Source organism: Megalopta genalis, chromosome 3, assembly GCF_051020955.1.
Source record: "Megalopta genalis isolate 19385.01 chromosome 3, iyMegGena1_principal, whole genome shotgun sequence".
Lineage (NCBI taxonomy): Eukaryota > Metazoa > Arthropoda > Insecta > Hymenoptera > Halictidae > Megalopta > Megalopta genalis.
In genome coordinates, this window is record NC_135015.1 from 8551383 (window position 1) to 8576398 (window position 25016).

The 25016-nt window shown below is 36.6% G+C and overlaps 2 protein-coding genes across 5 annotated transcripts in view; one reads left to right on the plus strand and one right to left on the minus strand.

Annotated features, from left to right (window-relative positions):
• The window catches only part of LOC143259047 (tRNA (guanine(6)-N(2))-methyltransferase THUMP3), a 100499-nt gene that overhangs the window by 25497 nt on the left and 49986 nt on the right, over positions 1–25016 (plus strand). The window lies entirely within an intron of this gene.
• Kank (KN motif and ankyrin repeat domain-containing protein 2 kank) overlaps positions 1–25016 on the minus strand; it is an 85453-nt gene that overhangs the window by 20078 nt on the left and 40359 nt on the right. For all 4 annotated transcript variants that reach the window (XM_076519838.1, XM_076519839.1, XM_076519840.1 and 1 more), the window contains exons 2-4: positions 18651–18746; positions 15270–15469; positions 13792–14017 (exon numbers count right to left, since the gene is read on the minus strand). In XM_076519838.1, the coding sequence (XP_076375953.1) occupies positions 13792–14017; positions 15270–15469; positions 18651–18696 (472 nt within the window). In that variant the 5' untranslated portion in view covers positions 18697–18746. The remainder of the gene's footprint in view (positions 1–13791; positions 14018–15269; positions 15470–18650; positions 18747–25016) is intronic.

Below are 25016 nucleotides of genomic sequence, written 5' to 3' on the forward strand. Positions count from 1 at the left end.
CTCATTGAAATTCGGTCGTAAAACAAACCATCGTAGCCCACGCGGAAACTCATCAGGCCGGTGGAACCGCAGGTGTCGTTCAATCGATCAGAAAGCGTTTAAAGTTTCGGTTTTACAGCTTGTCGGGAGAGGACAGCGCGCACCAGTTGCGCGCCGCTTAGGCTAGCAGGTGTACACAACCATATGCGACCACCTTGCTCTGACAAGGTTGCACGAAAATGGTTTAGCGTTCCCGATGAAGTCACGCAGCTCGTCCAAATCGAGTTAAAATGGAGTGTTTCGCGTGCCGGTACGAAGAGCTACGTTCAAAGTCATCCAACGTTCGTCGATATCGAGGGACGGGTATTTTCGGCTGGAGCCGCGGCCTCCGCGAATTCGTGTCGCGAATGATCGTGTTATTTTCGTGCGTTCCTTTTGGCAGATCGCCTTTTTCACCGACCATAACAGCCCGCTTTTAACCCCGAATCCGAGGGCGCGCGTATTTTCATGCTCGTTTCGTTTGACAGCATGCGATTTAGCCACCCCCCTCCCCCCCCCCCCGTTTCACGTTGACTTTCGTCTGTCTCTTGTGTCAATTAGACACATTCTTAGTCGCTCTACGCGGTGCGAGTTACTGTTTGAACGGTTGCGAACCATTTTAATTTGCTGTTGTTCCTTTTGATTTGTTATTCTCTCACAATATATAGTAATGTCTCCCTAATTGACGCTCAGATTGTGCACAAGGATGGACAATTTGGGAAGAGGAGATACGATTATTGGAGTCTTGCAGGTCGTTTTTTGTAGTTATTAACAATTCGTTTCAATTGTCAATAACACAGACAATTGAAAACACAGACTTCTCAGAACCTCGCTTTCAAAATACAAGTACGACGGTCGAGTAACCCAAATCGTACACGTTTTGCATTTAATTTGCAGTTTGAGAGAGAGAGAGAGAGAGAGAGAGAGAGAGAGAGAGATATCAAACCGACACAGTTATACAAATTTGTCAGATAGAAAGACGAATAGTTGTATTCACAAATACAATAAATTCTCTCCAATTTGTGTCCTTCAGTTTGTAAAAAAGCTTGGGGAAAGGATATAGTATTATTCGATCCTTGCGGCTCTTTTTTATAGTTATTAACAATTCGTAACTATAAAAACAAACCCCAAGCCTCGAATAATCGTATCTTCTCTTCCCAAATTGTTCATCTTTATGGACAATCTGAGTGTTAATTAGAGAAACATTACTGAGTAAATTCTCTTCAATTATCTTTCGTTATGTAAACAAAAATGGACAATTTGGGAAGAGCAAATACGATTATTCGAGGCTCATAGCTCATTTTTATAGTTACCGATTGTCAACAACCATAAAAACGAGCCGCAGGGATCGAATAATCCTATACTCTTTTCTCAAGTTGCCCATTTTTGCTTACAAGGTGGAGGACAATGAATTTATTGTATTTGTGAATACAACTGTTCGTCTTTTTATCTGACAAAATTTTATGTGTCGGTTTGATATCTCAAACTGCAAATTAAATGCGAAACGTGTCCGATTTGGGTTAATCGACCGTCGTACTTGTATTTTGAAAGCGGGGTTCTGAGAAGTCTGTGTTTCTTGGAAGAGAACTTGCAGTATGGTTATTGTAGCCTGTTTTTCGAACGTAGCGGCTTCACGCATGTCATTGGTCGTAATAGTTGTCTACTCTACCACAAATACCCCAAATTAACTCTGTGCACTCAATCGGCGACTCTGAGGCGATATTAAAAATTGTTGTACCATTTTTTACAAGAATTTACACATTATTAAAGTTTGCACTCAATAAATTGTTAAAAAATAGAAATCTAAAGCAAACACGTTAAATTTCCAATAAATGCAACCATATCGAATGGAAATACTGTAGTTTGAAACAAATGCTTTTATTTTGGAGTTAAAATAGTTTCGAGGGCAAAGGGTTAATGATACTTGGATGTTCAAAGTTGGGTAGACAATTATTGTACGTATGTTATAATATTATATTTATGTTATAAAAGTCTATGAGTATTAAATTTTGTGTTTAGAAAAAATTCAGTCTGTGCCACTACATTTTCTGATTATGTATATTATATTTTCGATGCATGTGCACACATTTTTGAAATGAAATCAAGTAGCTGAATAAATATGATTTCCCTGCGCCAATTAGTCAAAAAACCGTCGACACGGCAATTACGATACGTCGTGCTTCTTGTAAAACATTTCCGTGCCACCGGCAAACGTTTTTACTGAAGTAAATAAAACGTTTTATACAGATTACGTACATCTGATCAGCTTTAATGATTGTATAAGCGCAGCGAACGCTATCGATAATACTTCAATGATGCTTCATATTCGCATCACGTTGAAACGATAATCTCACATTTCTGTTCGCACAGATCGAAACGTTTCCATACGCAAAATTTTCCTTCAGACGAAACCAATAATCGACCGAAAATTCAATGTTTGCCTGCCGCTCATAAAAGATCCGTTCAAATATCAATTTTATCGGAATCAATAATGGGTAATATGCGTGCAAGCTTCGACTGGTTATTCGGAAATATTTGCGCAGATAACAATTTTATGGGAATAAAATAAATAATTGGGGAGATCTTTTGAAAAATCCGCTATTGAATTGCATTAGCTATGAAAACTTTTATTCACTGTTCCCATGAAACGTTTTTTTCCGGTAAATATTCGTTCTTGGAAACGCAGTTTTCCAGTCGTATAATACAGGGTGCGAAGAAAGTTTTGTCCCCATATCTGTGTATTTGTATTTAACTGCTTTAGAAACGAGGATACTTCAATTTAATATTCCATATATTTTACCAGTTTAACAAACATATTAATCACAGAACTGAATACTAAAAGTTACATTAAACATCAAAACATTTTCGAAACCTTTTTCGAAAATTATTAATGATCGTCGCATCCTCAGTTGTTGGAATTTCGTTCTACGCATTTTGTAAAGCTTGTTTTAAATATAATAATAATTTTAATTCCTTTCTCATTTCTCCCTTGTGCAATTTAGTAATTGTAATCCGTTCTTTATCGTTTTCCATTTTTGAGCTGAAAGAAAATAGAAATGTACCTGCATGAACAATGTTAAAGATGTAAAAAATGATGTAAAAAGAAGCTAAAAAATTAGAAAAACAAGATAGGTTTGGACCCTGAATATTTGTAGTAAAAAATGGAGCGTGTTTCACGAAGGGACAAAAGTTTCTCCGTACCCTATACTTGCAGAATGAAATGAAGCGATAAGTTCACAAGGAAATCACGGCATTTTGTTCGTCTCGTTAGCGATACGATTCTCGTGACCGAAGGATGCTGTTTCACGAAAGATTCAATTACCACTCCGGCGAACAGGCGATATCCTCGTCACGCAAAAGGAAAATTACGAGAATCACGTTATACTCATCTTTCAATTTTTCTACTTTCTACGCGACCGTGGACACGTTGACTCGCCAACGAGTATTGTTAACACTCTGACGATCGGACGAGAACGTTAGACGCCGTAGCCTCTCCAATAAATGGACGTTCAATACCGAACGCGTTAAAGTTTCTAATAAAGCGTCGTTTACGATGGATTACATTATTCGCGTCCCGAGTGCAGCGTCCATGATTGCGACGAGCCGTGCACCTTCGATTTGATGCACTTTCGCGATTGGATAACGTCGAGCAACTTCGATCATTCCGTTGCACCAGAGAAAGTTATATAGATCGATACGAATTATTTCGATCGGTGGATTCGCTCTTCTTTATTATCACGAGTTTTATAACGAACTGTTCAATTTCAGTTTTATTCTAACTTGTGATGCGCGCTTCGTTAAAACTCGTGATAGAGTGGACACTGTTTGATTCTACTTTTTCTAAAATGGGTTTTAAAATGTCGAAACTAATTTCCTAAGAATTTAAACTGTTTTATAATATTTCTGTTTGGATCTGAAGGTATTAAAATTATAAGTTCTTTTGCAGATAGCGAATTTTATGCATTTAACAAAAATAAATAAATCGAATACGAAAAGAACATATATTGCAATAAACACAACATTATTTTATTTGCGTAAAATTTAAATACGCCTGTAAGTTACTTGATCCTTCATTCTTTTAATTAATCTTAAAATATGGTTTAAGTTCAAATCTCTTGTCTTTAAAGTTCTAACACAAAATGGCGTACAGCCAGGTAAAATAGAACTTTAGAAAACTTTGAGGATATTGTTATATTATTTTCAACTTATTATATTTATTAAAAGAGGGAAAACATTTTCACGTAACTTATGTTTCTTACAATTGACTTAGATAATGTTTATTTTGCATGAAGATCCGCAGTCTATTCATGATAATAACATATTAATTTCTAGTAATAACATATTAAATATGATTGTAATTCCGTTCATTGAAATCGAAATAAAATTCTATTCTGTTCTCATGAATATTTCAGCAGTCAAATAGATGCTTGTCAAATATAAATTGTTTTTCTCTGAAAGAATTTTTTGGTCCTCGCAACTGTGAAGATAACGCCAGGGTAAGTGATTAATGCACAAGCTTAAATTTCTTGAAATTGTGACTTTTTTCGTTACAGCGACGGACATTAATCTTGTTTCATAGTGACCGTACGAGCATGCGATCCATTGAAACATGCGATAGAAAAAGTTCTCGCAAAGGGTTAACAATTCAAATAGAATCGAAAAGAAGCATTCACCGCGATGTTGACTCTGCGTGCGAGTGACGGAAACGCGGGACAAAGAGTGGAAACGAAACGCGTCGCGATTGAATCGTCGTCGACGATCGTACTCTCGCATTCCGATCCGCTGGCGTGCAGATCCGACCGTTGCGTTGTCACGAAAACCAACGGGCACGGCGAACGACGAACGAAATTGGTGGGTGTACGAGGGGTTACAGAGTCGCGACACCGCTGCCGGGGTAACACAGGTGCCGTTTGAAGCGCCGCGCCGGTGCAACCGACAAGCACCGGAAGCAGGTGGTTCCAGCCACGCACCGACGACTTCGCGCGTTCCGGCGCGGAGTTCGAGCGGATTCGTCGAAGAAACCGCGTTTAACTCGCCGAACATGATACGGTGAACGAGTAGTCTTCTCAGTACACACGGAAGTTCGCACGATCCTCTTTAAATAAATTGCAAACCTGGGAACTTGTTCGAAAATTACGACTTCGAACAAATCCCAGATCTCCTAGATTTTCAATTTTTCCGCTGCACCAAGTAGTTTCTTTAATGCCAGTTTATTATTAACCTCTTACAGAAGTCGAGTGACGATTCTGAAGCGATATTAAACATTGCTACATCATTTTTTTAAATAATTTTGACGGTATCGTACGTGTCGATAGATTGAATTTAATTTGTATATATAAACACCTGTTTTATAGATTTTGTTTTTAGATTCCGAATTAAAATAGTTCCAAGTGAAAAGGCTTAAACTCTTAATAATTCATTAAATTAACAACATGTATCCTTAAACTGTACATTCTTTATTTAAATTCAAGATTATAGTCCATTTTCTATATATGCACGAGAGTTTCTGCAACGAAGGAATCGAATGACGTCAATTTTCTTTCGACTATTATGTGAAAACAAGTTTAGAAGTTGCGTTATAATTCTGGAATGATATGTAGATAACATATTTGTGGGTTAAGCGACTAATCGTGACCTAGATAGCTCTTGCATGTTTACATTAATTTCTATTTAAGTGCCACTTTAGTGTGACAAATGATTGCAATACTTCGCTCATTATTATTCTTTCCTTATTCCTAGTATAATACCTTCCGCTTGAATAATTGAATGTAATTATTATTTTATATTATATATTATATATATTATATAATACTATAATAATAATATATTATTAATATATAATTAATATAATTAATATATAATAATAATATATATTATATATATTATTTTATATATTTTATATATATATTATTATTTTCCATGAAATTGTCAAATTATCAACAATCGTGGTGTGAAAAAAAAACAGAATCCAGTTGTTTGTTTGGCGAACGTATGTTTGAAACGATAAAACATCGTATAGAATTACATATAATATACATATAATAAAAAAAGGAGCAAAAATGATTCTGTATAATTTTGGTAAGCGTGTAGTACGAATTTTTCATTTTTATTTACGAGAATGAGTCCATTTCATTTAATGAATTTTCCTACGTACGTTCACAACCCGTGGTTTCCAAGCTCGTTGCATACATTGTTTATCGACCGCAATTTTATAAGCTCACCACACCTTGTCCATCGTTCATGGATTTACCAAGCTATATTTTGTTGACCAAGTGTAATCAAACTGCGGTTCGACGCCGCCGAAACTCGTCCAACTAGGATCGACCGCAGGAATTTCGCAATTTACATGAATTGTATGTATATATCGGACAAAACTCTTTCGCGCTTTTATGTAACGGCGCGGTGCATCATTTTATGCAATATTAGCATTAACATCGGTTTATTAGGTTAATAATATCTCGCTTCAGAGAACATTAACGGCTGTGCACACACATTTGGCCGAGTGTTTGCTCGTGGCGTTCTAGCATGGTGCGCTGGTGTGTTTAATGTCGACGAGTATAATTTCAGATCTATTAATAAATTAATATCGTTCTATTTTCTGATTGCGGATCTCGTAAAAGGATAATGAGATAATGTCTTTCGCGATCTTCCCTCGCAATATCTCCTTGAAGTTTTCTTCATTAAGCTTTTATACGCGACAATTACGGACCTGTAGAATTTTAATTAAACTGGTACTGCATGTACTTCGTATTTTGATTGCACGGAAAAGGAGTATCTTGACCGTCTCGCGCAGAAGGTGTCATAAACACGAGTTTATAAGTATCTGTTAGGTTTAAACCAGTCTACGATAATCTAGAAGACTACAAATTTACATGAAATGATCGACTAATTTTCATCCATTTGAAAACTTGTTCTCGCGGAGACTGGTAGCTTGGATTTTTAAGCAAAAAAAAATATTCCCATTAACGCGCGGTTTAAAAGCAGAAGAGCTCGTGATGTTTCCGGCATATTAACGCATTCACTGTCGTAACGGTCACCGGTGAACGCCACTGAGGTCTCTATTTACGCACAGTTTTTCTTCTATTTACACAACATATTTTTGTACCATTGAAACACTATAAATTATTCAATATTCAATAAATATTTCATTCCCGCCATTAAATTCCAACTTCAATCGTTAATTATGCTTAGCAATGAAATAGTTTTTAGCCGCGTATCGTGATCAATAGCATTGATTGCGTTTGAATTTTAACTATTACACGGATAATTTCTGTCATTTATTTTTAATGTTCCTCATGGTCAGAAGTCGACGAAGCAAATTAAAGACAATTTTCTTTCATTGGCGATCGATGCTTAAATTGCTTCATTGGACGATTCAGTTCCTTCAATCGACGAATGATGATTTATATCATCAGTGGATCGAATTAATTTTCGAAAAATTGTCGACAAACGACTACTATAAAAAACGAGCCGCGATTTTTGTTTATAGGCTGAGAGACAATTGGGAAGAATTGACTGTAATTGGTTAAGAAGGATATTCCTTATTAAACTATATATTTGATAAAAATATTGTATTTAAATATCCCTTTTCAAAGAGATTGCGACAGATAATCGGTTAAAAGTCGACGTGGAACACGTTGAAAAGGAAGAGTAAAATTCCTCATTAGCGGATTTAATAAATAGGGAATACTTTCGAAGATTTATCGCTCGCGTGCAACAGTCTAATAACGGATCAATCTCCAATTAAAATGTATCCTTTCACCCCGATGAGATGCGAGCGATCTAATTAATTCGAGAGTAAAATCAAGGAAAGGACAATCTCCCTCTTGAACGCTGCGCGTTCTCACTTCCAGTGGCTCCCATTGTCTGTTCGCGATAAGACCGGAAACGGGAGCAAGAACAGTCTCGTTGCGAAACGTGAGAATCTTCCTGTAAACAGAGGGGCAACTTGTTCCAGGATAGAGTTCGCGGTCTCGTGAGAACACAGTTGCTTTTCGTCAGGCGTCGTCAACCGAACCATGCAAAATCCGCGGCTTTGTTCGTGACACGGAGAGGAAGAGTGAAAACCGTGTGAATGTCGGGATCGAACAACTTCGCCCGACGAACGGAACGTAAAGTCTATTTCGAGGTTCCCGATCATTTGCTGCAGATAAAACAGCAATTCTTCTAATGTACAATATGCAAAGCTGATTTATTCAACGAGACACTTAATAAAAAACACACGTTGCTCAGACAAACATATCGGCACAGTGCGATCTCGTGCAGGTTGTCACAAAAAAGAATTGAATAAAACATTCGTTTTTCAAAGCAAATGTATTTTGTACAATGTAGTAGCTTGTGGAATAAAAAGTGGTTACGCAAATCAAATATATTTGATTAAAATATTTGCACGGAGTATTATTGTGTTTCGAATATTTTCCAGATTCATTCGATATATCAATTCGATGCCAGAAAGTTTGACGATGATGTTATTGATGCCATTAGTCTGAAAATCTCTTAAGAAATATATTTGTGTCCTCACTTTTGATTTAACTTGATTTACGTTACTATTGTTTTGTTATGCAATATAGAAGCGTGCATAAAACGCATATATCTTGTCCCACAGTTATGAATATTCATATCGTTGGAAATATACTGTGCCAATATTTTTGTGCAGCACCGAAAGTTAATAATTCTATCTATACTGCAGAAATAAATCTGATTCGAGGCTCCAGGTGTTCCACAAAAAAAGAGTGTAAAAGAGAGAACCACTGAAGCATCAGGAACTACTAATTCGCGCACGGAATCCAATTATCGGCGATTCGTTCGATTTTTCGATCGCGACGATTCACCGTTAAGCTAATGTAATTGAGAGCCGGCGCCATTTTGAATGGCGGATGACAGTTAGAAAGGATAACGTCCGATTGCAGTTGAAAACGGTAACAAGCAAAGCTTCCGAATGCTCTTGGTGACACTTTGTTTCTTGTCGAACCAATTCATTTAACGTTTCAATAATTAGCAGCGATTTTTAAGTACCCAACGTTATGAATTTAGCAGAAGCTTGAAATACGAATGCATCGGAAAATTGAGACGATTTAATAGCCGCAATACAGGAAAGCCGCAGGAACGCGATTTTAATCAATTTAAATATTTATATCTATCGTTTACGTGCTCGCTTAGCACGCGAAACCCTGATCGTGTATATTTGCCGAGTACTAACAACTTTTTCCACATTTTAATTTCTGTAATTAATTAGTCAGCGTGATATAATTAATTGATTAGCAAAAATATTCAGCAGCGGGTCAATGTCCCCATGTTTAATAACTAATGAAATAGACCATCAAAGCTGGCTGCCCAAAGGCGTTTAAAAACCCGGAAGCGCTTGATCCGGCTCGAATGCGCAACGGTAGGAGAGAAATTTTCATATTCCGGGTATAATTACGCGATGTGTTGCATTATCGTTGCACTGGCGCGTGGTTGATTGCGAGTGGATGTTATAAACGAACGAACGTCGCGCTCATTGACTCTCGAGTTTTTAACGCGGTATTTGAAGATAACTGTCATTACGCAATGGGATACCTTCATATTCCCGTTATCAATTTCAGCAAATGGATCGTTTCATTTTTAATCGTGCGAATTGAATCACAACAGATTACACCTACTTTTATATAATGATTTATGGAATCGATACATTTGCTATTTACTTTTTAACATTACGATTCCAGTCTGGAACAAAAAGATGTTCCAGAATTTTTTTAATAGGATCCCTCTGTAAAAGTAGTGACGAAACTTTTTTTTTCAAAAAAGTTCTTGTCTTTGAGTTTCTATAAGAACTCAAGATTATTTCTCATATTTTTCGTTTCAGTAAAAATAACTAAGATATTAATAAAGATATAACCTTGTTTGTGTACGACCTATGCAGGTTTATTTTCTTCTGCACATTGAAATATTATCGTTATTTTTGCTGACATGAAAAAACGTGACAGGGCAACTTCGTTTAGTTCGAAGCTAAGAATATTATGATTAATGTTCTTTTTCTCTCGACACAATTTTTTTTTCAAGCATTGAAGATCATCGCTATTCTTCGCATATTTACCCCTATTTTTCAAAGTCATTTAAAGGTTATAGTGCCAAAGGTCGTTTAATTCGGCTTGATGTGTATCACTGTGCTGCGTTATAAAAAAAAATAAGGGTTAATGTGCAAAAAATAGCGACGACCTTCAGCACTTGAAAAAAAATGATCTTGAGAGAAGGAAACATGAACCATAATATTCTTCTAACACACTTTTTTATATCAGCAAAAATAACGAAGATATTTCAATGTGCAGGATAAATTAAACACCCTATACATTATATATATATATATATATATATATATATATATATATATATATATATATATAATGAAATATTTACATATTTCTGTGCAACTTGTGAAAAAAACATGTAAATAAAATTTATTAATTATTTATCGTATAATCACGATGTCCATGTTCCTTTTATTAGTTATTCTATTTATATTGCAAAACTGTTTCCAATAAGTGTTTTAAAATAACATGTTTTCATGAAACTTTTATTACATAAATTATTATTAAATATTCTACAGGAATATATTTTTCAGGAACGGAGGGTATCCGTATATTTCCTTCCCTGAATACAGAGACAAGTTAATTGTTTTAGAGAAATAAGTCTCTGTTCTGAGTTTTATGGGGCAACTCTAATTCTTGCTTAAGATAATCAAGCAGACCAATTAGTAGATCCTTTCGCATGACAAAGAGCATGCGACATCCGCCCGTTTCGGTGAAATGCTGTCTGAAAAGCGCTAGAAGCATTTCTCTTTACGGCATTATTGTGTAGCAGGTCATTGGGCCATAGAGAATTCAAAGATGGCCGAGCGGATTCAGCGCGAGGAAATCAAATGTGCGTGAAATTATTGGATCTCTATTTTTTGTTCGTTCTTTCACCGCAGCAATGAATCTTACGATCGAATGGCAGCACGATTCTCTTTCTCTCGTGGACAAGTTTCTGTAATTATCCGTTGACTCTCGAGGCGGGGAGAAAAAGAGAAATTTTATGGGAGGGTGAACTAGGAGAAAAATCGCATTGGTCACGGTGTTTGGTTTTCACTGAATTACGACCGTGTTGAGATTTCAGACTATCCGAGAAACAAAATAAACTTATGTACAATTGATTTGTTCTTCAGTATAATACATATTAACGGTTCTTATAATCTACTCTTGATGAACAACGGCTGACATTCCTTCTGAACCAATCATTTGCTGATAAATTGTTATCTGCATGTAGTATTAAACAGGTTATCGAATACAACATCTTCTCCTTAACGTAACACTTAATTTAGAATAAAAATTATCACATTTAAATCTAATTAATAAATCCACTCAGTAAACAAAGAAGAGACTGCGAATTACGAATTTATATCAATAGATGTTTCAGTAGTTGATCGTCTTTGGATATTCTTTTTATACGACCATTGCTGTAAAATAATGCAAGAAGTAAAAATAGCATTATCATTCATTTTACGGGATGCAACTACGTATTTGGTGAATGAAGTTTCGTCATAGCGCTGATCTCTGCTGGGAATACTGTTGATGCTCCAGTAATAAGCACCGTTTATGAGAGGCCATAATTGTCGTTGAATGCATGCAGCCTGGCCATCTTTTAGCCCCCGCTATCTCGTCCTGATCTTTACAGAGACATTAAGGTAGATTCCGGCTAGCCGTTAAGACGACCGGTTACTGGGTCGTTAAAATATCTTTCAATGGTGTTTTCAGGGTGACGTCCCCCACCGTCACCCTTTTCAACCTGTTCTTCTAGTGTACTACAAGCCAGTAACATGTGTACAGCCAAGTATAACAAGGCGTTTCAGGTAAAAATACTCCCTTGAAGCCACTTTACCATTTCCATATGTTTTACTGCACCGAGCCGTTCGTATCTTGACAATGGTCAGTACAAGACAATACTATAGTCAAGTCTCTTCGAGTTCCTCGATGTTAGCGAGGCACATATGTTGGACGGATTTCATCGAACACGTGGTGACCAGACGAAACCGTAAGTTTCGCAGTTTTACCTGTTAGGCGTTATTGCATTTGACTGAGAACATGGTGGCAGAGATATAGTACTGTCATAAAACCGTTTAGGGACGACGGTATTCACGTTTCGGACGTCCCGACAAAAAGAAAAAGACTAGCAAAAGTATGCGCTCCGCACAAAAAGGATCCGTTATGAGGGTGTAAATAGAAGCGATTAAAGTCTCCGACTCGTGAACAGCGTCGCTTTAACGGTTCTTTCGAGGCTGTCGGGTGCGATTTTATTCGAACAATAAATAATGCATACCGAAAATATTTAAGGTCTGCCCGACCGGATCGGACAGCTTAATTGAACATGTCACGTGGTTAACTTCTGTTTTGACTGCTTCAGGGATATAAATGTGACTTTGTTTCGGTGACTGACACGGTCTTGATCTCACTTTGTTATTTGATCCCATAAACCTTAATTTTTTAAATAAATTTTTTATTAATTTTTAAAAAATTTAATCCCATATATTGATCCCCCACGAAATTGATACGATTCTCTTGAGAAACATTCTTGAAAAATGTTAAATGCAACAATAATATTTCAGGTGATAAAATTGCACGTACGCTCTTTGCACGTTCACTTCGTACGCTATAAATTCCTTTAGTTCTTTTAAGTTATGTTTATAGAAATTTTTTGCGTAAGAAACATGCATTTATGCATGTAGCACATACCGCCTCGCATTTTAGTTGTTCAATGGACCGTCAAGTTATTTTGAAACTAGTGCAACGGCTATGGATATATTGGCGAATTTACAAACATAGTAGGTGGAACTCCATTTATGCGAACGCGTCGGTGGTCATGACAGTTCTAATTTCCAATGGCCGAATAATTAATATTATAGGAGCACACTAAATCCGCTTTCTACCTGTACGTGTCAGTTTCGACGAGTACGTACGTATATTTAGAACCGTGCACGACCTTCTTCAGATAAACGAAGCACACGTAAACGGAGCTCTATCGCGTTACCCCTTCAGTTCAGATTTGCTGCAAGTTGCAGCTTGTAATAATTATAATACTTGACTTTTAAAGAAAATACTTGCGGCGTTAATGTGATGAAGGGACAGCTTCACTACCTTATGCTGCATTGTATAATTAAAGTATTGTTATTTCCAAATACAACATCTTTTATAATCATGATTGCAATAAAATGCACTCCCTCATTAAATCTCTCCAAAGAGTGCATACTATTTTTTTTACTTTTGCACTAGAACTATTCGATACAATCATGATCGCATTAATATATATACACTATCCTTTTAAGTCTTTTTAAAGGGCAGTTCCTATTTTGGTTTTATTTTTGCATAAGAATTATATCTTTTACAATAACGAATTCAATAAAGTACGCTATCTTTTTAAATCTCTTCAAAGAGCATCTATTATCTTATCTTTACTTTGGCACATGAATTGCACGTCATAATCGTTACTGCACTAAAATGTTAATTTTTTCAAAGAGTAATTGCTTCTTTGTATTATACTTCGTTCCAAGAAAGAAGCGGCTTAAATATTTAAATTATATTTATTGGAACAATAAGATATCAATTGTATCAATTGGAACAATAGACTATTTTATAATTAGACTACCTTTCGTATTTTAGATTACTCTCTGTTGACTGATTCGAGTCGTCGGAATGTAGGGTTGTAAAAGTTCAAGTAAACGTTTTTTTCGTGGCACAAAGCAAAAACACACAATTGCCTCACCTTTCTCGGCGCGAGTCTGTCTGTCGGTGGTTCTCGACGACCTGGATCGTCTAAGGGTCGCTTCGAAGTCACCGACGACGTCGCTGAGGTCGAGGGCCGGTGAATTTTGCGCGCACCCTTGCCTCTCGTAGCTCGGCCTCGGCAAAGTCGTTACGCCGTTCGTCGTGGTAGGTTCCTGGGGTATTTTCGGCAGTTCGGCCTCTATTCCGACGAGGGCCGGGCTCACCTAGAATTAAAAATACGAGGGAATTTACGAGGCGACCTTCGCCGACAGCTGTCAATCTTCGACAAATGTTTATTGTGCTTTGTGCTTGCTTCCCTTTAACCTTTGCCCTACGGATTTCTTCGCTACCTAAATTCAACAATTGATGACGAAGGTCGTACCATAATGTATGAAGTCACATGCCGAACATGTGTGATTAATTACCCTTTTTCATTAATTTTATTAATGGGTTTAAAACGGCTGTAAACTTTTACGTACGATACAAATTTTCTGCATTGGTTGAAAGAAAAGAGTAGTAAATAGAATTTTTCCCTTTAATAATACCGATAGGCATTTTTTTATCATAAATGGATAAAATCCGTAATCTACGTACGATTAAAATTTTGTCGAAGCATTTATTATTATCAGATTATCGACACTTACGTAGGTACTTCGTTCACATTTTTATAGAAGAATTTAATGGAATCGAGGAAAAATTAATTTTCGCTGTGGGAGCATTTAAAATTGTATTAAATTGCAGTGAAATTTTTACCATAAAGATCTGCTTTGTAATTATCACTAATATTTCATCCCGTGAATATTAATCTTTCCATGTGATGCATGCATGCGTGTTTTTATAGAAAATGATGAAGTAATTGATAACCTATTCTTTTACATTCCTTACATCATTAATAAAAGCACACAGTCGTGAACCAAGAACTATTTAACATGTTTCGACATGTTTGATAATGTACAATTATAAAAAAATGATACCAATTGCTTCTAATTGTAAAACAAAAAATAAAACATGTTTCACCTTAGGATAAGTGATCTCAAGGATAATAATAAATGCCGATTATTACAAATATAAAAATTGAAGAGTGTCACTGAATATTTTAAAAATACAACAAATCATTTCCTTGAAACTAATTCCAATTGGAGCAATAAACAAATTAATTACAAATAATGAAATTGTTCGAGCCTGATTGACGCTTAAAAAATCTTTTATAAGTGATATTGTAAGTGTGTCGTAGGACTTCTATTCTCGAAAAATAAATATGCAAGGTGATTAAATGAAGATCATTAAAGGTTCGCCGGGGGCGTTTTCGCGAAGATAATATTTAATCTGGCGGGGAAGTAACGAACCAGTGATTTTATAATGAGATTGGAAACGGGACATAACTTCATTAATGCCTGGTACGAAAACGAACGCTCTCGAACCAGCTACAACCACTCGGCTAGAACGATTTAATTATGGAATCGTGCGATCAATTACCAGGCCCAAGAGAACTTCCATCGACTGGCATTGCCTTCGACGTTCCCTTTTCTTCCGTCTCTCGACGCTAGACCTGTCGTCGGCACTTCCTGCTGCAACCGCCTCGCAGTATCGCACGAAATCCAGGTCGATGTGGTACCCGTATGGACAACAAAGGCATTTGGATCCCGTGGAGCCGGAAACGTAGGCCTGCGTCCCCACTGTGCGTAACAAACGGCAGAATTAATAACGGCGGAATCGCGAGAGCCACGATTAATAACGAACTAATTACATGCAATACATCGCCACTAATTCATCGTTTTTACGTATTCACGGCAGATAAAAATATGCGAAACGCTAGATAAACTTGCTCTAATGACGACGTAATTAGGTCCCTATTTCAGTTGTAACTGTTACGAATATTAATTTATTAAATCTATTTAACTAATCTGAAAATTAATTAGTAATCGAGTTGAATAGAAATTGAGTTCAAAATTATTTTGTAATGTCTGGAAATTTTATGTCATTCTGTTACTGGTAGAAATAGAGGCATACTTGTTGTAACATAAAACTCGAGTAACTACAGTTATTGTATTAATTTGTAAAAGGTATGACTGTACTGAAAATGTTAGCATCCATTCAGAGAATTTGTTACGTTCCAGTAATTATTGAACTGTGGATCTTTATTCATATTCGCACGTTTAGAGACCAATTAACCCTCCAGCCGCGGACAACGTGGAATCAGCATTCTAAATGTCTTGTAAAATTTAGCGGACAAAATATTATTCTAATTTTTGTTACTATTTCTTTTTACTATTTTTTTACTATTTTTTACTATTTTTTACTATTTTTTACTATTTTTTTACTAATTCTTTTTTACTATTTCTTGTTCAATACTGGCGTCATATTTCCTGAAAATGTAACACGATATCGATAGAAATTCTTTTTTTTTTAATTTTTGTTTCTCTTTTTACATGCTTTTTAATCTAGTTCTTCGGGACGTACATGCATATCAAATAAAACTCGCTCGCGGTTAGAGGGTTAATGGAATTGCGTGGCAGCTTGCAACCGTAGATACGTTTGTAGAATATAAAATGATACACAGGATGAAACATTTGAATTTATCTGTAACGCTCGAAGGATCTTTTTTGAGATATTCAACTGTGAGAAATTTCAATGAACCGTCGAACAATTTTTAAAATTTTTAACGAAACATCGTATCTACAGAAGACACGTTTGCAATCGTATTATTTAGAATTCAAATCGGAGCAAACAATCGCAGAAGACCTGCAAAGGGGCTTGTCTTTCGTCGATCATCACGGATCGTCGAGAAGAAAGGATCTATCTTTGGAGGGTTGGATCGATTGTGGTTCATCTCGAGCGGTTGATTGTTCGAGGGTAACGACCGGCGTGCAGCGTAAACCGAAATATGTTGTAACCATTGGCGACCATCCAGAGGCTCGGTAATAATAATCTGGCAAAGTTCGTTAGCCGGGGCAGCGTGGGGATCCCGTTTACGTGTCATATGGTACAGTGTTGTTCAATTTTGCTGGGCCTCGCTTTAGATCCCCTCCAGCCCTCATAATTAACTAAATTTAAACGATGGTAAAACTGTCCGAGCATGTAACGTTTGCAAATTTTATCTTTTTGTTTATATTTGTTTAAATTGTACTACAGTGTACAATATCAAATCAAAGTAAACAATTATAAAAAGAATAATAATTCTAAATAATTTCGTGTTTTTTCTAAATACAAGGTAAAGATATAGTCATTAATATAAAAATGGAATATGTTATTTCGTTATAGGAGTGAATACACCAATTCACAGCTAAGAATATTTTTATGCATTTTTCAATAGTAATAACCTTTTTAATCGTATACCGACAATTTATCTTTCAGTCATTTAATAATATATTTCGGACTTGGGAATCCGCTTTGCAAATCGCACAACCTCTCTCCTCCAATGCAACATCTTTTGAGAGTAACATGTGCAAGAAGGTTATAAAGTTCCTTCCTGATATAGCTCAGGCATAGAAAAGACTTTCCCAGCGAATAGTATACGAACCGCAACGAAAAGAATATTTTATGGTTATCAAGCGAAACGTGCTTTCATTTTAAAAATAAATAACACGATAAGAAACATTTCAAAATCGATAAGCGTTCTTTGAATATTTAACATTGAAGTCAGAATCTATTGTTCCTCTGACAAGTCAGCATTGTATAGCGGGTGAGGAACTGCTCACAAGTGAAGCTTGAACAACACTGTCGTACATGACCTCCACGCTATCGCGATCTGTGTGGCAATGACTTAATGAACTCTCGTCGCAAGATCATGCAGCGAATCGCTCCGACAATGCTGTCTTATGATTAAAGATACTTTTGTTCTTGTGTTCAACTGGCAATTTCTTTGGGTAATTATGGATCGAAACGAATTATAGAGGGTCACAATGCACGCCGATGCGTCACCGAGATAGCCGCGAAAGCGGTTCCACGGTTTTCCATGAAATTTTAATTTAGAACGGACTGCACTCGGCGGTGTTTGCTTGGAATCCTTTTTTATCTGGTTCAAAGACTACCGGCCGCTTCAATATTTGTCCATTGGCTAATGGTACTTTTATTACTGAAATGGAGGCCACTCATTGGTTACCGATGACTAAAAGTGATTGATTTAGATACACCTCGGTAAATAATCAACGGAAGAAAATGGCGCAAAAAATTGTCGGTGTTGATTCATGATAGTTCGCTATTTTTAAACGCAGTACCATGCAATCAGGTTATTTAATTAAGTTCGAGGAGGTGAGTAATATAATCTTGGTTAGAATAGGTCAAAGGTGAGGTAATAATATAGTATTATCGTTCCATAGATTACGGAAAGAGTAAATGAGAACGATTGTGATACCAATTAGAGTTTAAACAAATTAACAGAGTTCAGATTATTCTAAAATCTACAGGAACCAGTGATTATTTACAGTAACAATATATTTTAGTCAAAATTAAGTAAAATAAAATAGTGAAGAATATTACGAGAATTAATAATGTGCCAAAGTATTTGTAAAACAATTCATAAAGCTAAGATTATTAAAAAATCTACGAAGCAGTATTTATAGTAACCATATGCTTTTGTCGGAATTGATAAAATGGTGATGCAAATGACGAAGACTAACAATGTTTAAAAGTACATGGTGCAATAATGTAAAGAAAGCGAAATAATGCATGAAAAGATGAACGAACGTATTCAATTAAATTTAACGAACGAGAGAGTTGGAAAGATTTAATTAAAGCTTGGAAAATTCCGTGGAAAAAACACGACGAAACAAGAACCATTTGGATTATTAAAATTATTGGATTATAGAGGCACAACATGCACGGTATTTCTGATTGGTACGACAGTTATTAACTTACCGTTTCCATTGAAAACGCGGGTCGAGGGGGCGACGGTCAAAGCCATTTTCCGTCAGTGTGACAGATTCAATCAGTCAAGATAGCATTTTCACAATTCTGAAACAAAAAGCGTTGCGACGTCAGTCGGCCATCGAAGCTCGTGTCATATTTGCGGTTGACGTACATTCATATTGAAAAGCTATTCGCTGAACAGTTCGGTAGTTAGATTATCTAATCGTTTTGTATTATCTGAAACAACACAAGTAAGAAATGACTCACTAAACAAATTACTAAACATACCAACCTTAAAATAATAGATCCTAACTTAGAAAGGAGCTAGACTATTATCTTTGAATTTAGCTGATGCACGCAGATAATTTGCATAGCTTCAGTATTCTCTGGTTATCGTAGATAAAAGTTTATTAATTATGAAACATTATCCGTAATGAACAGCGCAAACTTCGCTATTTTATCACACTTTAACACGAAACTCAAAGCATACACGAGGTACATAGTAATTTCCTTGCTATAGAGTTTATAATTATATGGTAACTGTTTAGTATTTTAATAAGTCTCTATGAGAACAGCATTATTTTCAAGCAGTATATTACATAAACGAAAAGAAACGTGACTATTACAATTCGTCCCTAGTTCAACATACAGTGACTCACGATATTGTGTGTGTGTGTGGCTATTATTTATGCAAAATAAAAATTGTTCTCATGAACTACAAAATGTAGAAACTACATAGACATTTATTTCTTTTCTCGATCATTCTAATGTGTTGACAGTGACACAATAATATTTTCAAATTGTAGAAATGTTGTTTGCATTTGTTCTATTCATATTTGTCATAAATGTATAAATGCATTTAGAGCAGAATATCTTTTAAAAAATTGAACCGAATGATTCGTAGTTTTTCGGACGTTAAAAGAATTAGTTCCCTAAACAACGGCTACAAAATTGTGGCTATAAATGCAATATTAAATTTTACAAGGTACTTTACTACAGAATAAAACCCGTTACGCTATCTTTCAAAATAATTAATCTTATAGCGATAATACAAGAAAACGCAACAGGGTAATACGATTTTTCACGGAACGTTGAACTTTACGTTTCCCTTAAACAACGAAGTTCACGCGGCACGTGTCCGTCAAAGTGAACTCGGGACACATTAAACTATAGTACAAGCTCTGTTAGGTAAAGTGTTACGATCAATTATTACAGAACCGCGAATCGTTGCCGGCATCGCGGAAATTCTCGGAACAGAGTAATTTCATTAGGCGTTCGTTAAACCCGCGACGATCCGCCTCGGATCCTGCGGATCTCGCCAGCGCAGCGGCTCGCGTGATTTCTCTGCTTCCCTCGTGTGTATCGCTATCGTCGTCAATTACTCCCCGACGAAATCTTCCGCGGTTCTCGCTTCTAATAAAGCGCTAAAGAACTGAAGGAAGCTGCGCGGGCCGAGTGCGGGCCGTATTGCGGGCCGGGTTGCGGGCCGGGTTGTGGGCCGGGTTGCGGGCCGGGTTGCGGGCCGGGTTGTGGGCCGGGTTGCGGGCCGGGTTGCGGGCCGGTTCACGAGCAGGCGGGCGCGCGGGAAACTAATTAGTTTCGAAGAATTCCAGCCCGGTCGCTTATAATTGACGAAAAGAAAGATCAGGAATGAGAGTGACGAGGCGAGGAGGAACGCGGACCGTGTCACGGGGCCTCTCGCGGCGCTTTTACGCCGAGATTTAAGCACAATTTCCACGGCGCGTCCCGAGCCGAGGCTAATTTCGTATGCCGGATTTCTGGTCTGACGGTAACACGTCCACCGAACCGCGTGTCGTCGCCGCGAACTTTAATTGTCTCGTGCTGACTCCTCGTCGACCGAGCTGCCCCCCGTAGTTGCGATCTCTATTAGATTACGCTCGGCCGCGCCAAATGGTTTCCGTTTATTCTAAATCGCATTTTTATTCGCAACAGTCGAGTGGATTAGAATCATAGTGGCGTAAATCGCATTTTACTCATTGCGAGAAACGAGGAGTGTTATTGTTTACTAACGTGCGTGTTGTTTGCTGACCAAATTTATTTTAAAATAATAAAATAAAATAATAAAATAAAATTAATAATAATAATAATAATAAAATAAAATTTTAAAATAATTTAAGAGTTATGTTAATTTTTAGTAACTTCATAACTTATTTCACTCGTCTTCTTAACAATTTTGCCATGTGTAGATTACATTTTGAGATATAAGAAAAAATTTCTAATTCATTCGATTGAAGACTCGAATTTTATTTTGATTTGAAAGAAGTGTGTAACATCCAGATTTAATAGATCATGTTCGAAATCGTCGTAACGATTCCATTTGCTTCCAATATAATTTTCAATACTTCAAACTTCAGTAGACGACGATAGAAACTGTTCAAAATATGTGAGTAACTGTTCAGTAGTCCTTTGCTAAATCCGTGTTTAAATTTCTGATTCTCTATCTTATCAAAAGAAAATATTTTCCACTTCAAGAATATAGATAGTTATTAGTGATAAAGGTTTGATTTTGAACCTCTCATTGAAACTTCGTAGACATATTTTCACAACATAGTATTTTTCATGTAAGACGAAAATTTGATTTTTCCAGCTGGTTAATTAAATTGTTCAAGGACTTACTATTATCATTTGTTACATTCAAAACAAGTTGAGAATATTTTCGTCAGAAAACTAGATTATGTACATGATGAAATTATGCGTTATACATTATAAATATTTCTAGAATAATTTTCTGATTAATCAACCTTCGAATAATCAAGATTCTACTGGTTCTCCAAATTACGTTTTTTTCTCCGAACTCGAGCCGCCATATTGTAATAACACCGCACAGTAAAGGTGTTCCATTAATGCCGCCTCTTTATTACGAAAATTATTTTGATTACGTAATTGCGTGATTACAGTCATTAAACCTGCCCGTACTTACTCCTGATTAAAGACCACTGCGTTGCTCGCAATCAACGAAAAAGAGCCACTTTCTCCGTCCCGGACGCTCGCGGCAGAGAGGCCGGGGAACCTTAACTCGTTATTTCACCATCTCCGAAACCCTTTCCGATCCTTGGCCCGAAAACTGCTGGTTGTACGTGATACATTTACGAAAAGTGGCTAACGGAGCCGATTAGAATTCATCGCGCAATCTCCGCGGAGGGACATTTCTTCGGCTGGAGGTCGTAGGGACACGTAACGAGACACCGTTTCCTCCTTTCTCCGTCGCGACGCGGTCTTCCCTTAGATTTTTAACGAGGCGCCGCGCCGCCGCTGTGCTGTATCGTATGATTTGTAATAAATAAGTCTGCGTACATTCGACAGCCGGTGTTTATCCTTGCAGCGACGTCGACAGATTTTAAAACGAGACGCCGCGCCAGTAATGATATGCTGCAACTGGGGAAACGGTGTGGTACCTTTGTCCCTTAGGGCACGTTTACGTTGCGATAAATTATGGGAGCGTCGATGACAGCGAGCTGTAGAAATACAATATATGGGAGAGTTTATATGCGTGCGTTTTTCAGTTTATTACATTCCCGAACCCGGACGTAATAATTATTATTATACCGCGGATTTTTGTGCTGAATAAAAACTTTTTAACTGAACCGTGAAAAACGGAAATGAAATAAAAATGTATTTCAATGTTATTAAATTTCGCTAATGAGTTCACGTTTTGCTATTTTTTCTAATGACTTTTGTTTAATGAATGCGTAAAATTCACGGTCTAGTTATTATTCATCTCTGAGAAACTCTCGGCGCAGGAACATTTTTTAAAATACTAAAAATATTTTCCTCAGAAAATTAGACCTTAATATTAATTTTTTTCTCTTAACAACGTCCCACGCGTTTTGAAATCTATAATTTGTATTTTAAGATGCGTGCAATAAAACTATGATTTTGTTTGTACAATATCATTCATTGGAATATTATTGTTTATCCACTAGAAATGTTTGTTCCTTCATTGGTTGTTTGACGTATCTTTCACGAAATCTTAAACTTTAAAAAAAAGCTATAACTATGAAAAGTTGCCAGAATAGTATTCAAGGATGTACGAACTAATAGTAAAATTGTTCACTTACGAAAACATCCATTAACGGGATTAGATAACAACTTGTAGATGATCGTTGTAACAAACATATAACTTAAATGTTCATTCGCTACACAATGAAATTCTACGTTTGCAATTTCTGGAATAAGAAACGCAGTCCCGATGTCGTCACTATGTCGACATTCGTCTGCGAAGGGTTAAATGACGGAAACTAGGCTATTAGCACAGCTGCATCATAAACGAGCCAAAGAAAGAAACTTTTCGCAGCTTTTATCGTCCGATCGATGCTCTTATAGCTACGACCGCAGCTCCGAGATAAACGTATCCTGACATCTCGGGATTCCGTTGCTCCGCGGGACCGGTATTCGTCTCACGAGCGAGGATTACTTCTTCGAATCGAAGTGTTCGCGAAATGGAAACTTGCGGCTCGTTGCGCACAAAGGTTGATGTAACCGGCCGCAACCTTGGATCTCTGATCAAGCAAAAGATGCTCGTGCGGAGATTAAGAACGGTTTAGCGAATTTATTCCCTTGCGGGAGCTGCCTTGCAAGCCGATGCTGTTGTTCTAACGTACAAACAACGCGTATCTCGGGACTTGGCGTTGCTGCTTTGACATTGGACCAGGTTCTTGTCACCCGATGGCATTATTTCGTACATTAGACACGTTATCTCGGGACCCGACTGCGTTATTCCGCCATTAGGTGACATAACTCGTGACGTAATGCGTGGTTATCAATTTGCCTGAGTGTGGCGATAAAATTGAGAAGGTTTTCCGTTTCTGAAATCTAATCGGTGTTATTGGTTTTTGGATTGTTGCGCGCGATTCCTTGATGATTTGAAAGTTTTTTAACTAACTCTGTTGTACATATATATATTTTTTAAAATTGATTATGAGTAGAGTGGAGATTTTTAATATAAAATAAAAATCTTCAATAGTAGCAATAATTGCATCGTTTGTTAAAATAATGTACAGATAATTTTAAGTTCTTTTAATATCGTTACTGTTTTAATTGTCATCTACTCATTTTTGTTAGCATTTCATGAAATCCGCAGTCTGATCGTCAGAATTTAATAAGCGACTGTGAAATATCTGATCGATTATTGTTGTATGAGCTATGTTACTTTTTAAAATAAAAACAATAAGAATTCACATACATATTTTTTACATATCTTAGTCAAAAAGTGAGGACAAAATCAGGTTCTTCGAATCAGGAAATCTCTAAGACACATCTGAGGAACGTCTGAAGAATATTTACTCATTTTTCGGACCCGAAATAGTAAGTCATTTAACCGTGACGGCTGTTTTAGTTTTCTAGTGTGCATGACACCTTGGGCATAACCTTGACATAACCTTGATATGTCAAAGTTGTATTCAAGGTTATGTCAAGGTCAAGATATGAAATTTTTAAGCAAGGTGTACAGTGAAGATTAACAAAGTACGTAAATGATATTTTAATTTAAATAATCCCGTGTCCGAACACAGCTCAACGAATGATTCGCAAAGCTAATTTAATAAATAATAATCGTGTTAAAGGACGTAAGGGATATGTTTGTTAGAAAAATATGAAAAATATTATCAATAACCTTGACATAACCTTGACATAACCTTGAATATAACCTTGACATAACCTTGACAAAACCTTGACATAACCTTGACAAAACCTTGACATAACCTTGAATACAACCTTGACATATCAAGGTTATGTCAAGGTTTTGTCGAGGTTATACCAAGGTTATGTCGAGGTCAACATATGAAATTTTTAAGCAAGGTGTACAGTGAAGATTAACAAAGTACGTAAATGATATTTTAATTTAAATAATCCCGTGTCCGAACACAGTTCAACGAATGATTCGCAAAGCTAATTTAATAAATAATAATCGTGTTAAAGGACGTAAGGGATATGTTTGTTAGAAAAATATGAAGAATATGATCAATAACCTTGACATAACCTTGAATATAACCTTGACATAACCTTGAATATAACCTTGACATAACCTTGAATATAACCTTGTTGTTACGTAGTAAAAAAAGATCCGGAAAGTTCTCGCTTCGTGATTTGTTCAATACTTCGAACGCGGCTCGAGTCCGTCCCTCTGTCAAAGCCTCGTGCTGCGGGCTCTCGAACTTCGCGCCGTCACCTCTCATTGGCCAGTGTTTTCCGTTAATAACTCTTAAACAAAGCCGCAGATTGCATTTTCGCAAAGGAAAAAGTTACTTCAAATGACCTCAGCTATACCTCATTTTCGGCTGTTAAAATAATTGTGGAACATCCTGTATAATCCACTATTCTCGTTTTAATCGAAACATCTTCCAACTGGATGTTGTA